This window comes from Myodes glareolus, chromosome 7 (genome assembly GCF_982192425.1).
Source record: "Myodes glareolus chromosome 7, mMyoGla1.1, whole genome shotgun sequence".
Taxonomy (NCBI): Eukaryota; Metazoa; Chordata; class Mammalia; order Rodentia; family Cricetidae; genus Myodes; species Myodes glareolus.
The window spans coordinates 83,688,818-83,705,106 of record NC_142032.1 but is presented as its reverse complement, the minus strand read 5'-3'; the positions used below and the strand labels follow the sequence as shown (position 1 = coordinate 83,705,106).

Here is a 16,289-nt window from a genome sequence, read left to right as displayed (position 1 = left end):
CATATTTAAAATTACTCTGGGAATCAATTACTCAAAACTAAAGCAAGAACAACAAGTATTTTGAGTGTTTAGTGTAATTGTTTTAAAAGTATATCCTTTCAATTTTCCATAGGCAAAATCAGAAGATAAAAAACATGAATTGGCACTAAGAGACAGTAATAATGATTCGATAATGAGTCAAATGGAACTCAGGCTGAAAAATCTTGAATCAGAGCTTGAGAAAATGGAAGCTGAAGGAGAGTCTAATACAAGAAAGGCAGAGAAATACAAGCAGTGTCGTGGCAAAGAAAGGGAGCTCAGCAAGATATTATCACAGAAGCTCAGCAAGTAAGCCAGGAAAGACTCACTTGTCTCTAGTGTGTGATTTTCACAGAAACAGACTTGTAAGATTAAGTAGGATATGTAAGCAAGCTGAAAATTATAACTGGAAAATGATGTCAGGAAATGAACCTACACCTACAGTGTGGCTGCAGAACACTTTCCCCTTTTTAACTTTTAGTTGTATATGTTGTTCCCTCCTAATGATAAATTGGTCTTTCAGCTAATTAAGGCAGTTACAGTGTCAGAAAATTATGCTAACATTTTCTCAAATAGAAACATTAACAATTTAACTACTTTAATACACCCAAAGGGACCACAGCAATGACACTGCCCCTCCAGGCACACTCTGGAACTGCACCCATCGTATCTCTGGCGTCACTGTTAGAGCTACCTATTGAACACTTTACAGTTGTTCTGCTGTACATCAAGGCAGAGACCTAGGGGAGGGCTAACCCAGTGATGGACAAAATACCATTCACAAGGTAGTTAAACATAACCCCTGGGCCAGTGTCATCTCTGAGATGACTTACAATGCTAACTGCTCCAGGAACCACTCATTTTCTTTTTTAAATCCTCAGGAGAACCATCTTCCGTCCCAGAGGCTGCTACTCTGAATTTCCCTCTGTACCAAATGCTTAATTTTCCCCCAAGTTATGGGTAATTGTAGACAGTGAGGGCAAAAACTTGAAAATCTGTTCATCCCATAGCTCTTGAACCCAAAGCTGCTTTTACTGTGCACACTATTTCTAACTAGCTTGTGAGTTTTGTTTTTAAATTGTGGGCATTTTGTACTTTTGCATTCTTTTGCTGTGGATCACCAGACAACTGTTTGTTGTGGTTTCCTGTGGCGCAATTGTTAGTATAGTCAGTGAGACAGGACAGGGTTTCTCTGTCTCTGTGGAGCCTCTCCTGGAACTAGCTCTTGTAGACCAGGCTGGCCTCGAACTCACAGGGATCCGCCTGCCTCTGCCTCTCAAGTGCTGGGATTAAAAGCGTGTGCCACCACCGCCCGACTGCAGGTGTAATTTTTAAGAGGAGAAAAAAGGAAGGTCTGTGTTAGAACGGGCTAACATGCGGTGGGATATTTAGATTGGACATGTTAGTTACGTGAACCAAAGAGGGCTTTTGATTGCTGACCTTTGGTGGTACTCATCCTCAGGAATGAGTCTAGCATAAGAAAGTAACCAAATAGGGGAACAGACCTGGATAGTTAACTTTAGGGGTGTAATCTAACAGTCTTTTAGGAAGGCAGAGGAAATGGAGGAAAAGGGCAAGGACTTGCAGAGTCATATATTCAAGTGGACTAATGTCCCTTCAGTCAAGAATATGAGCATAGCAACATCTCATCATTGGCAGGCATTCGTCTCTCTCCTACTTTGGATTGACTTGTTAGCTTGGGAATAGATGTACTTCTTTAGAACAAATCTAAGTGCCCAAGGTGCACTCCAACACATTTTCAGCTTTAAGACATTAGCAAGTGGAAATATGAAGTACTTTCTAAAGAGCACGACTCATTTAGGGAACAAAAGCATAAGGATTTGCCCTTTTCAATCTTCACAGGACTAACAGTAAACTGAGTAAAGTCAGAGCAGACATTCTGCTGGTGACAGAACAGAACAGAACTATGCAGAGTGCTCTCAGTATGAGAACTGTCCCCAAATGTCCTGATGTCACAAACTGTAATACTTGTGTAAAATGCGACGCTAGCTTCATTACAAGCAGAACCCCAGAGCCTTCTACATCCAGCCTTCAGCCTTCGGAGTCTAGGAGGAGAAGTCTGCTCAAGGTAAGTGGTATTCTCTTCTGTCCTTTGGCCTTCCAACACTGTTATCTGATCATAATGTCAATTCTTTTCGTTTGGTGCAATAGTGAACTGTTTAGTTGACTTATGCGAGTCCAGTACAGATCACAATAGTCAGTGTTCTCTAAGAAGAGAACATTTGTTTACATTTTTATGTGTCTGAGCTGAAGCTGCTGGGCAGCTGTGTGCCGGTCCAGGGCCTGGGGGAACTGGTTAACAGCTGGAGGTACTCGGAGTCACATACAGGGGATGGCCCTTTGCTGCTGCAGCAGGATGTGGTGGAGCCATTTGGCTGAAGCATGTGAGATCTGTTTTGGGCTGGATGTCCTGCCCAATGCCAAAGTTCTTAATTAATAATTTGAGAATTTCATACAATGCAATCAAAGTGTTTGCAAAGACAATGGATATCAAAGTCACTTCCCATTCCTCCCAAGTGCACCTTCCCTCCCTTCTGTCCTCCCCCATAAATAAATAAAATAAAAACATCATGTCCAATTTGTGTTGCCCATATATTCAATGGAGCATGCTCAAACTCCCACTGGCCAGCCCCTTAAAGAAAAATGAGGTCTTCCCCATCACACACACACAGAGAAGCTATCAACTGTGAAGAGCTACATTTCAGCATCCCTTTAGCAATTTTTCAGAACTCTCTTCGATTGCTTCCTATCTAAACTGTTTCTCTTTTTAGGGGGGGAGGGGGTGTCACAAAAGACTTCGATGTTATGAGTCTACAGTCATAGATACCACTGCAAAAGAAGTTTCCTTGGTCATACTAGCTGCAGAAACATAGCTCATAGACTTCCTCGTGGGTTTTGGTCGCCAGAAACCTCCAGTGGCTCATGGACCATGGACACCAACATGGCTCCAGCAGAAGCATGGATCACAGACATCAACATGGCCTCCAACAGCAGCATGGATCATTGACATCAACATGGTTTCCAGCAGCAGCATGGACCACAGGCAAACATTTACATTGCCCCCAGTGGCAACACAGACCATGAACATCAACACGGTCCATGATCAACACAATGGCAGCACATATTATTGTTACTTTCGGTCAGGGTGACTGTGCAGCTGGGAAACAATGTTGGGGCAGGACCCACACAACTCCAGCTGCTGCACAATACTCTGCCTCAGTGCCAGCTGTCCTGCCAGCACCCTGGCACACTGCAATCACCATGCTTGCAGCCCGAAGCCCCAAGTTCTCCCCTACTTATAACATGAGGGGGCCTGCTTGTTTGTGTTTTCTGCCCTGCTCAGTTCCCCCAGCTGTTTAGTCCCAAAGAAAAATCAACCACACAGAGATCTCTATAAGTTATAAAGCTGATTGACCCATTAGGTCAGGCTACTTATTAGTTCTTATGACTTATCTTAACCCATTATTCTGATCTATTTTTGCCATGTGGCTCAGTACCTTTTTCAGTGGGGCAGATCACATCCTGCTGCTTCAGTGATCTGGGCAGAAGTGGGAGGAATCAGCTTCCTCTTTCCCAGAATTCTCCTGCTCTCCTTACATCATTTCCACTTCCTGTCTGGTTTTCCCACCTACACCTCCTGCCTGGCCAATCAGTGTTTATTTAAAACATGATTGACAGAATACAGACAATTCTCCTGCACCACCTACTGCAGTATTTTTAGCTAAGTTGGAGCATAAATAACCCTATCCCAGTAGTTCCAACCTGTAGATCTAGTGTTTCCTGGTGGAGTATTAGTTTTCCATATCATGCTAGAATTAAGAGAATTCCATGCTGAGCAGTGGTGGTGTTTGCCTTTAATCTCAGCACTTGAGAGGCAGAGACAGGCATTTTGAGGTCAGCCTGGTCTACAGAGCTAGTTCCAGAACAGCCAGGGCTACACAAAAAAAACCCTGTCCCAGGAAAACCAGTGGAACTAAATAGAAGACCCAGATATTAATCCACACACCTACGAACACCTGATTTCTGACAAAGAAGCAAAAAAAATATCAAATGAAAAAAAGAAAGCATATTCAACAAATGCTGCTGACATAACTGGATATCAACATGTAGAAGAATGAAAATAGATTCGTATCTGTCACCATGCACAAAACTCAAGTCCAAATGGATCAAAGACCTCAACATAAAGCCAACCACACTGAACCTCATAGAGCAGAAAGTGGGAAGTATACTTGAATGCATTGGCACAGGAGACCACTTCCTAAATATAACCCCAGCAGCACAGACACTGAGAAAAACAATTAATGAATGGGACCTCCTGAAACTGAAAAGCTTCTGTAAAACAAAGGACATGGTCAACAAGACAAAACGGCAGCCTACAGAATGGGAAAAGATCTTCACCAACCCCACATCAGAGAGAGGGCTGATCTCCAAAATATATAAAGAACTCAAGAAATTTATCATCAAAAGAACAAATAATCCAGTAAAAAAAAAGTGGGGGGGGATTATACAGACCTAAACAGAGAACTCTCAACAGAGGAATCTAAAATGGCTGAAAGACACTTAAAGGAAATGTTCAACATCCTTAGCCATCAGAGAAATGCAAATCAAAACAACTCTGAGATTCCATCTTACACCTCTAAGAATGGCCAAGATCAAAAACACTGATGACAACTAAATGCTGGAGAGGTTGTGGGGTAAAGGGAACACTTCTGCATTGCTGGTGGGAGTGCGAACTGGTACAGCCTCTTTGGATGTCAGTATGGCGATTTCTCAGAAAATTCAAGAACAACCTACCTCAAGACCTAGCAATACCACTTTTGGGTATATACCCAAAGATGCTCAATCATAGCACAAGGACATGTACTTAACTATGTTCATAGCCAGAACCTGGAAACAACCTAAATGCCCCTCGACCGAAGAATGGATAAAGAAAATGTGGTACATTTATACAATGGAGTACTACACAGTAGGAAAAAATAATGACATCTTGAAATTTGCAGGCAAATGGATGGATCTAGAAAATATCATACTGAGTGAGGTAACTCAGATCCAGAAAGACAAATATCATATGTGCTCACTCATAAGAGACTTTTAGACATAAATCAAAGAAAACCAGCCCACAAATCACAATCCCAGAGAACCCAGACAACAATGAGGACCTAAGAGAGACATACATGGGTCTAATCTACACGGATAGTAGAAAAAGACAAGATCTCCTGAGTAAATTGAGATCATGGGGACCATAGGAGAGGGTAAAAAGCGGGGGGGACAGGAAGGGAGGAGAGCAGAGAAAAATGTATAGCTCAATAAAATCAATAAAAAAGGGAAGAAAAGAAAGCCTGTCTCTAAAATAAATGACAACAGATCCAAAAAACCTTTCTCTTATCAATACCCAAAGATATGTCTGCATAATCACTGCTGAAAAACTTGAAACAATTGCTGTACTGAAATAATTTCCTTGATTGTTTTGGTTTTTCTTGACACTGGGACTTGCTTATAGATTGCCCAGGCTGTGGCAAACGCTCTATGTAGCCCAGGCTGATCTTGACCTATGATCTCCCTGCCTCTTCCTCCAAAGTGCTAAGATTACAGGTATGTATCATCATACCTGGTTTGTTAAGAGATTCAGTAAAGCTTCCGTTCATCTGGTATTTAGCTGTTCCATTTACAGGACTTGTCACTAATGCTGCTGTCACAGAAATGTCATGGAAAGGAAAGATTAGAAAATCTGTCACTGCACCTGTGACCATGTGGGCATCGAGGGCCACCCTGCACCCGTGACATAGTGATCTGAGTACCCTGCACTATCACCTGGGGCCATGGTATCGTCCAGGCAAGGCTGCTGCAGAGAGCCATGTGTGGGGCAATGACCCTACAGCAGCTAGGGTCTGAGTTGATGTCACAGGCTCCTGTTGTCGCTGAGGGCCACGCTGACGACCAGAGTCTGGTCAGCCACCTTGCACCATGTTAGCGCCCGAGGACCATGCTGCCACCAGGGTCATGCTGATCTGGGTGGCTAGTGCCGCCACCAGGAGCCGGGTCTGGATCCATGGCCCTGGGGAGGCTGAGGTCTAGGATGGTGTCCATGGCTCCAGTTGCCACTGAGAGCTCTGCAGATGCCCGGGGTCTGGCCAGCCAGCTGAGACCATGTTGATGCCCAGGGGCCATGCCCACCTGGCTCATATTGATATGAGTGGCCTGCATTGTCCTACTCCTCAAGGGAGGGGGTCCTCCCTGCTCTTCCCCCCACTCAGGAAAGAAGGCCCCACCATTCACCATAGGTGTGCACCTTTCCTAGGATGCACACCAGAGCTAACCCTGCTGTTAGGGCACAGGTGAGCCAGTCCTGAAGGCACGAGAGCTGGAGAGCTGACTCACCCCCGCTTTTATGCTCCCTACAGCAATCAGGAGAGAGGGCCCTGCAACTTGCCTGGGCAAAACAGTAATGCTGACCTTGGTGATATGAGTAAGGGGTACCCAGATCTAAGGGCCCAAGAGCAGAAGAATTAGCCCTCATACTTGCTGTAAGCTGCATTGGGTGAACTAACCAAGGCAGAGAGTTCCTCCAAGTAGTGATGATAGGGGGAAACTAATAAGCTGACCAGCCCAGCTACCACCCAGGCCCAAAACCAAGGTTATGAGTTGGTCCACCCCAACATCCACTGAATCTGTGAACTGTTGGAGCATGCGAAGGGGATGAACCTACAGATCCAAAACAGCAGGATCTCCATGACACAGAATAACAGGTTGTCCATGAGGACCCCCAGTGAGAGCCCATTATCAGTGGTGTAGCAGAAACCAGTGGTGTCAAGCCAGGACAATGACTCATGACAATGAATACTTTTAAGCAAACATGAATGAACTAAAAGGTAAACTGTTTCAGCAGGGCCGCACTTCAGCTTCCACAACAAGATTCTTCCTCTTCTTTCTTTTCTTTTTTTTTTTTGTTTGTTGTTGTTTTGTTGTTTCTTTGGTTTTTCTTTTAAATTTGGTTTTGATTTGGGGAGGGGAAGGTTGCAATGGCAGAGGGCAGACGCGAAGAGCTGGGGAGAGAAGTGGGATCAGCATGCATGATATAAAAGCCATAAAGAATCAATAAAAGTTTAAAAATATCAAAGAAATCTTCACACCAAAAATTTATAGATGTTACGTATCACTTCCTTATTATCACTACAAAGTATTTACTGTGCTAAGGGTCAGACCCTGGCCATTAATAAGACACCAGCTTCTATCCAAAGATTTAAGTGATAACACTTTAAATTGGGTAATACAATATAGAGTATAGCATCCCACATATTCTGTAATTAAATAGCTAATTATAATTAGTCAGCTATTTTTAAAAATTAGTTCTTATTTTAAACAAATTAGTTATAACTAAAGAATTTTAGGTTTTTGAACTTCTTAAAGACAGGTGTCATGTATCCCAGACTGGCCTGGAACTTATTATGCAGCTGGGGATGACCTTAACTTTTGAACCGCCTCCCTCCACCTCCCCAGTGGTGTGTGGTGCATGCCAACCAAGCACGCTCCCATATGAGTCACAGCCTCTGACCCCAAAGAGTTGCATATTATTTTTCTTGTTTCCAACTCTTGAAAATCATAAATCAGAGAAAGGTAAGTTTGAAAACTGGCCTGAACCACCCTGAACCGCTCAGATCTCATCTGAAAACAGGTTTCAACCTGTCTCCATCCTTGCACTCAAACGACTTTCCTGCAATCTCACGCTAATAACTGATTAGCTGCAATCTAGAGAACATGACTTTTAAACCTCCACCAACCTAACTCTCAGATGTCAAACCATTTCCTCCTTTTCCGTACTCTGAAGTCCGTGCAGACCTTGACAGCGTGAAGCGTGTATTCTTCCTCTCTGCTATCCAAAGCACAGTGGAATATTTAAAGAAAAACCTGCTGAAGTGAAAAAGCTCAGCAAAGTTTCATAAGGCACAGAGTTTTGCTAAGATTCATCAGCTAATCTGTGTAATATAAAGAGCTGGATAATGAAGAGCGTTGTGTTAATAAGACAGAGCATTCTCTTGTAAAATAACATTTAATAGATCGAAGCTTACAGCACTTGTTACCCAGTTATTCTAAACAACATAACACAGATAGTCTGTATGATTTAAGCTTGAAATACATAGGCATTTTATTAACATTTGTTTTTCATAAGTAATATTCAAGTGAAGTCTAGGTTCTAAAATTTTATTTAAATATATCTACATTTAAGTAGACATTTGTTTATTTTTGTTTGTTTGTTTTGAACCTGGGTTCTGTCCCCAGCACCCACACCAGCATAACAGTTGCAACTGTCTGGAATTCCAACATCCTCTTCTGCCCTCCAGACACTGCATGAATGTGGTACCCAGACACAGATGCAGGCAAGACACCCATACACATGTCAAAATTAATAAGTCTAAACATTTTAAAGTAATGGTTGTGAGTTTTTATCCATGATCTTGTTGTTGATCCCCAGTCTTACTGGCTTCACCACACAGTGTCTATGCCCTGGTAATGTCAGGAAACAGAGCACGTTCTCTGTGAGAAACTCTTATTGCTATCACCGTCATCATTTATGTGTATGTGTGTGTGTTTGGGTTTGTCTCTGTAATGACAGTTTGCATACACATATGCTCTTGTACATGAGGACACCAGACATCAACACTGGGGATCTTCCTCAACTAGAGTACTCTTTTTTTTTTTTTTTTTTTTTTTTAGTAAATTTTATTAAATTATAAAAGTTTCCATTTCTGCCCCCCCTCCCAACACCCTCCCACTCCCCCCACTCCCCCCCTCCTTCCCCTCCGTCCCCCAGGGCAGTCAGGGTTTCCTGCCCTGTGGGAAGCTCCAGCTCCCTCCCCCTCCCTCCAAGTCCAGGAAGGCGAGCGTCCAAACAGACTGGATCCCCAAAATCCAGCATATGCAGAGGAAACAGGTCCCAGTGTCATAGTCAATGGCTTTTCAGAAAGACCCCGGGCCAGCCACAGTCAGAGAATCCGGCCAAATTCCGAGAATCTGGCTAGATCACGTCCTCGTTCAGTCCCAGTCCGACTGGCCCTGGTAAATTCTCATCAGATCCGTTCCCTTGTATCAGTGGGTGATAGCATCCCTCGCAGTACTGATTTCGTCTTTCATGTTCCTCCTCCTTCCGCTCCCCCTCCGGACCTCGGGGGGCTCAATCCGTTGCTCCAATGTGGGCCTCCGACTGCATAGCCATCCTTCTCCAGACAAAGGATCTATGGTGATAAGCAAAATATACATCAGTATGGTCATGGGCCACGGCCGATTCAGGCACCCTCTCCTCTGTCCAGAGAGCAATCTGGGGGATTTCTCCTTGGACCAGGATAGCCAAAACAATCTTATACAATAAAAGAACTTCTGGAGGCATTACTATCCCTGACTTCAAACTCTATTATAGAGCTACAGTATTGAAAACAGCTTGGTATTGGCATAAGAACAGAGAAGTCGACATATGGAATCGAATAGAAGACCCAGATATTAACCCACAAACTTATGAACACCTAATTTTCGACAAGGGAGCTAAAGGTATACAATGGAAGAAGGAAAGCATCTTCAACAAATGGTGCTGGCATAACTGGATGTCAACCTGTAAAAAAATGAAAGTAGATCCATTTCTATCACCATGCACAAAAATCAAGTCCAAATGGATTAAAGACATCAACATTAATCCGTCCACTTTGAACCTGATAGAAGAGAAAGTGGGAAGTAGTCTACAAGATTTAGGCACAGGAGGCCTCTTCCTAAGTAGGACCCCAGCAGCACAGACACTAGAGTACTCTTCACCTTATTTTCTGATACAGGGTTTCTTACTGAACCTAGAGCTCTTGATTCTGCTAGGCTGGCTAGCCAATGGACCTCAGGGGTTAACTTATCTTTGCCTTCCCTCCCCTTTATTTTATTTTTATTGAAAATAATTCTTTTCATAAAATATATGCCCCCCGTCATCTCCCAGCTCTCCTTCACCTCTCTAACCATCCATACCCACAACTTCTTCCTCTTTCTTTAGAAATCAAGGAAAATAATAAATAATAATAATATAAAAATTTACAAAGAAGGGCTAGAGAAACAGCTCAAAAGTTAAGGGCACTGGCTGTTCTTTCAGCAGTCCTGACTTCAATTCCCAGGAGCTGCATGGTGTCTCACAACCATCTATAGTGGGATCTGATGTCTTCTTCTGCCATGCGGTCTGTGATAGTTTGAAAGAAAACAACCCCTACAGGGAGTGGCACTATTAGGAGATACAGCCTTGTAGAGGAAATATGTCACTGTGGAGGTAGGCTCTGAGGTCTCCTATGCTCAAATTACTCTCAGTGTGACACTTAGTTCACTTCCTATTGCCTGTGGATCAAGATATAGAACCCTCGGTTCCCTCTCCAGCACCCTGTCTGCCTATCTGCCACCATATCCCACCATGATGATAATAAGCTAAACCTCTGAAACTGTGAGCCACCCCAATTAAATGTTTTCCTTTATAAGAGTTGCCATGGTCATGGTGTCTCTACACAGCAATAGAAATCCTAACTAAAACACAGAACTTATATACAAAAAAAAACTTTTTTAAATTCACAAAGAAAAAAAACATAAGAAGCACACACATCAAAAAAATTCATATACCCACACACACAAATAAGTCACAATATAAATACACAGCAGAAGACTAGGTCAAAAAGAAATGTCCAAAGCAATATAAGACAAAAAAAATCCTACAAAAATACTAGTCAGTTTATTTTGTGTTGCCCATCCCCTAAAGACATGAAGCCTACCCTTAAATGTAGTTTATAAACCCAGTGAGACTCAACTGGAGAAAAGTCATTTTTCCTTTGCAAGCAGCTGTCAATTGGAGATAGCACCTTGGTTAGGGATGGGAGCTTGTGTCAACTTCACTCCCTCTGACTTAGACCTGTGTAGGTCCTGTGCATGCTGTTGTCACAGTCTCTGAGTTCATGTGTGTCAGCCTGCTGTGTTTAGGAGACACTGTTTCCTTGGTGTCCTCCATCCCCTCTGGCTATTACAATCTTACTACCTCCTCTTCTGCATAGCTCCCTGAACCCTGAAGGGAGGAGTTTGATGTAGACCTTCCATTTAGGAAGGAGTGTTCTAAGGCCTCTCACTCTCTGTACATTGTTCATTTATGGGCTTCAGGATTAGCTCCCATTTAATGCAGAAGGAAGCTTGTCTGCTGGTGGCTAGGTGAGGCTCTGATCTATGGGTGTAGCAGAATGTTGTTAGGAGTCATTTTATTTCTAAGCTCCTCTAGTAGAACAACAGTATTTGGTTTTCCCAGGAGTCTCGGGTTCTTGGCCACCAAAGCAGTGTCAGGCTTGGGTTCTGTCCTAGCTAGTTTTATGACAAACTGACACAACCTAGAGTCATCTAAAAGGAGGGAATCTCAGTTAAGAAAAATGCCTTCATAAGATCCAGCTGGAGGGAATTTTCTTAATTAGTGATTGATGAGGGAAAGCCCTGCAAATTATGGGTTGTACTATCCCTGGGCTCCTGGAATCTATAAGCAATCGGAGCAAGTCATGATGAACAAGCCAGTAAGCGGCACCCCTCCATGGCCTCTGCATTATCTCCTGTCCCCAGGTAGGTTCCTGCCCTGCTTGAGTTCCTGTCCTGAGTTCCTCTAATGATGAGCAGCAATGTGGAAGTATGAGCCTAATAAACCCTTTCCTACCCAATTTGCTTTCAGTCATGGTGTTTCATCACAGCAATAATAACTAGGACAGGTTCGATCCCATTGAGCAGAACTTAAATCTAATCAGATAGTAGTTGGTTACTCCCATAACATTTATGCCACTATTGCACCAGCTTATCTTGCAGACCCATCACCATTGATGGGTTTGCAGCTGAGTTAGTGTTTACTTTTCTCCTCTAGTAGCATGCAGAGTACCTTCCAATGCCATGAACACTAGTCAGTAGAGGTAAAGGCTCTAGTTAGGGACCAGCTTCTCCATGATTCTCATTCTTCAATGAGATATGTAGGTATTGTCTTCAGCAATCAGGCCTTACCATCAGTTTGTAGAGAACAATAATAGTTTGGGGAGTAGCCTGAGTTATTTGGAGGTTTCCTTGAGACCCCTCTGATCAACAACTCAATTATCTGTAACCCATTCCTGGCATTGGAGGTTTCACTTGGTGGCAAGAGATGTGTAGTTGGGGCTTTATCTCCCCCATTATTTAGTGATTCCATTTCTATTTCTTTCATACATGTATATACTTTAAGAAGCTTCTTGTTTAATAGGTTTTATGACCTCAAGAGGGGTCATAAAAGATATATTTTAAGCAATATGTCATTCCCACAATATAACTTGTTTGATTTTAATGTTATAAAATCTGACATTTCAGAAGCAGCAGAAAATGGTAAAAGACATAACTGAAGAGGTAGATAAAGGTATGTTGCCAATGTGTATGTGTGCAATGTAGAGTAAATTTACAAAACAAATTTAAGAAGCAAATGGAATCTTGTCCCTTGGTTTGTAAATTCTACACTAAAAGCATACAAAAGCAGGCATCCCGAGTGAGTACTGTCCATCCTGCATTTCTGTAGCTCCATGGCTTTTCAAAACCTTTTTTTATTCCTCCTCAACAATTCATTCACTTCTGTATTCAACCTCCCCCAAAACTACAAGAACCATCTATTGATACTTAGTCAATCAATCACACTTCCTAAGTAGTCCTTGACAAGTATCATCTGAAATCCCATTACTTCTCATCGGCTTACCTTTAGTCTGGAAGAGGAAGTACCAATTCCCTTATGCAGACTGGAAATACACAACTCAGAATGACTGTTGTCAAGTTATGCTGCCCTTTCTCACACCACTCACCTACTCTGGCCAACTGCTCCTGCTTTTAGTGTCCATGGATTAGTCATATTCTTCCTCACCTCCGCTTGCATGGCTTTCTCCGCTATTCCCCCAACATCAGCTTCTGGAATTCCTCCACCAGAGAGCTCCGATATCAACACAACCCTGGCATGGAAGTCCCTCTGAGTGCTCCAGTGTGTCCTCCTGTACTTCACCTGTCAAAAAAATCTATGGCTCTGTATAGAAACTGCAAGTTCGTCTGACGCAGGGATATAATGCAACAGGATGATCACTGAGAGCTGAAACATATATGCTCTCACCGTCTCGGGGCTCGTCACAGTAGCTCAGTACACAAGTGAAGAAGGGGAGTGCGTGCTGACACTCAGCCCTGATGACAATCAACTCAGTGTATATATGAGCGATTCTATTTCGGTTTTGTACTGTAGTGATACACACGTATTTGTCATTTTTATCTATTCTGATAAGGTTCTCAACCTTTTTTTTTTTCTGACTCTCGCTGTTAACTGTGAAGTCTCTGAGGAAAAGATTCTAATTCTTACTTTTTTTTTCTAGCTGCAGCTGAACTTGAGTGTTGGTCCTTAGAAGCTTATCCTTCAGGATCTAAATAACAAGATCTACTTTAGGAAGACAACAAAAATACATACAGATTGAAAATAAATATGGTTTTCTGAAAGACATTTTAGTGACCTGTTCATTTAACATTTTAGTAGTTTCCCATTAAATATATTATGTGATAACTTTATTGAAGGAACATGTTTTGTGTCATATATGTATGATTAAAATCCTATATTTAGAGGCTGGAGAGACCACTCAGGGGTTAAGAGCACTTGCTGTTCTTGCAGAAGATAAAAGAATTCAATTCCCGGTACCCACAAGTCAGGTGGCTCACAACTGCCGGTAACTCCAGCTCAAGAGCTCTAACACCCTCTTCTAGCCTCCAGGCATACCTGTATATAAGTGCATCCATGTACACACACACACACACACACACACACACACACACACTATTTTAATCCTATTTTAAGGTATTTCTTGGCATAAACTAATTTTTAGTATATTTTACAAGTGAAAGTATGTATTACATACCCCAAATGCCCAATTTCCAGCTACTTAAACAGAATCCAAACAGCCAGGTTGTCATTCATCATTTACTAGAATTAAAAATCATTTTGACGGTGGTTTCTTTTCTTTTCTCAGTATTTACCAGCATGATCGTACCTGCAGATGTGGGCATCACTCCACCCAGTCAGTGCTTTGATGTGTTACAGTCATTACACCTCCATCAAACTCAGAGAATTTTTCAAGTCTTATGCTTTTAAACACTGATTTATAGCCCTTTCCTCAAAAAAAAAAAAAGTCTTAAAATTCGGGCACTTGGGTAGTTTGCCCTGGGCAGGCAGGTAGAATCTAAGGGCCTGCCTGGTGCCACAAGGCACTGGTGGTAAGGTGTCATTATGGTGAGCAAATATATGGAGGGGTACAGGAGCGAGAGAGAGGTACAGAGGTTCATGTCCTGTGGAGAGAGGTGGGTCTGACGAGGGACAGGCTTGTGTAGGATGCCTGCTTGCCATCTGGGGTCATGGTAACATCCAGTAATAGGCTGCTGCTAAAGCCATGTCTAGGTCCATGGCCCCGCAGCAGCCAGGGTCTGTGCTGAGGTCTGTGGCTCAGGCTACCACCGAAGGCAGTGCAGGTGCCTGGGGTCTGGGCTGACACCTGACAACATATCTGTGCCCAAGGATCGTGCTGCCATGCAGAAAGGGGTAACCTGCACTGCCACTAGGGTCATGCTGACATGCAGGCTGAGCTGTGGCCAGGGGCCATATCTGGGTCCATGGTCCTACCACAGCCAGAGTCTATGGCTCCTGCTGCCATCAGGGGCCACGTGACTGGCCATGTGAATGCTTAGGGTCTCTACCACCACCTGGGACCGTGTTGGAGTCTGGGGACCATAGTGCTGCTGGGCCCATGCCAATCTGAGAAGCCTAGCTGCCACCAGGGGCCATGGTGACATCCAGGCCCAAGATGTTGCTGATGGCCAAGTCTGGGTCCATTAACCTGCTATAGCTGGAGTCTGTGTTGACGTCTGTTTCTGTTGCCCATGTTACCCAAGTGGCCCATACAAACCATGTGTTGAACCATGAGTTGAAATACAAGGGCCTCACTGAGCTGGTTCAGCTCTTCACGGACCCAGGGAGAGCTCCCCTACCCCAAGCCCACAGGAGAGCAGACCCTGTCCACACTTGGGAAAGATGGCCCCACTTGGGTATGGGAGAGCTGGCCCTGCCCCTTACCTGAGGGGGTGGTCCCAGTGGCACAGACTAACTCAGCAGCCCCCCAGGTACCCAGGGCTTTGAGCTGGCACACCCCAACACCTACTCCATCTGAGCTGCTGGAGTAAGTGAAGGGACTGGCCCTGCAGAGCCACGGCTGCAGTATCTACATGACTTGGGGTAACAGCAGGATGTTTGCGCAGTTTCCATGGGGGCCTGGTGTTGATGGTGTACTGGAGGCCAGAGGCCTTGAACCAGACCAACAAGACATTAGACAATGAACACTTGCAAGCAAAGCTGTTTAGACAAAAGGGTCTACTGCATGACACACAGCAGCTCCCAGTGCCGCTAAGACGAATGAAGAGGCAATGGAGAAGCAGAGACAGAGGAGCAAAGTGGGGTTTTTGTTATTGTTTTGTTTATTTGCTTGTTGGTTTGTTTGGCTTTTTGAAATTGATATTCTGTTGTAAAGAGAGAGGCAGACCTTTGTTTGTCCCGGTTAGCTTACACCCAAAATAACCACACAGAAATTGCATTAATCAAATCACTGCTTGGCCCATCAGCTCCAGTTTCTCATTGGCTAATTCTCACATCTTGAGTTAACCCATTTCTATTAATCTGTATATTGCCACGCAGAAGTGGCTTACCAGGAAAGATTCTAACCAGCGTCTGTCTCAGGCAGAGGATCCATGGTTTCTCTGACTCTGCCCTTCTTCCCAGCATTCAGTTCTGTTTTCTCTACCTACCTAAGTTCTGCCCTATCAACTAGGCCAAGGCAGTTTCTTTATTCATTAACCAATGAAAGCAACACACAAAGAGAAGGAACTCCTACACTAATATTCTTTTTATATTTTTTATCATTATTATTATTATTTATTTCTTTTTTTTAAATCTTTATCTTGTTTTTATTATTTCTTTTTTAGTTTTCCTGTGAGAGGAACACCACAAGGGTAAGCGACAGATGAGGAAGGACCAAGAGATAGGTGGGGTTGGGGTACATGATGTAAAATTTCCAAAGAAATATATATATATATATATATATATATATATATATATATATATATATATATCACAAATGCTATCACAAAAAACCTTCTGCAGGGTAATCCTACTACGTTGGGCACTAAGAAATACA

General features: G+C 43.2%; 1 protein-coding gene across 3 annotated transcripts in view; it reads left to right on the top strand.

Moving 5' to 3' along the window:
• LOC125417162 (uncharacterized) overlaps positions 1–13,556 on the top strand; it is a 72,574-nt gene extending 59,018 nt beyond the window's left edge. For all 3 annotated transcript variants that reach the window (XM_087908510.1, XM_087908511.1, XM_087908509.1), the window contains exons 30-33: positions 113–327; positions 1,882–2,107; positions 12,403–12,448; positions 13,434–13,556. In XM_087908510.1, coding sequence (XP_087764636.1) covers positions 113–327; positions 1,882–2,107; positions 12,403–12,448; positions 13,434–13,489 — 543 coding nt within the window. In that variant the 3' untranslated portion in view covers positions 13,490–13,556. The remainder of the gene's footprint in view (positions 1–112; positions 328–1,881; positions 2,108–12,402; positions 12,449–13,433) is intronic.
• Positions 13,557–16,289: the final 2,733 nt, after the last annotated feature.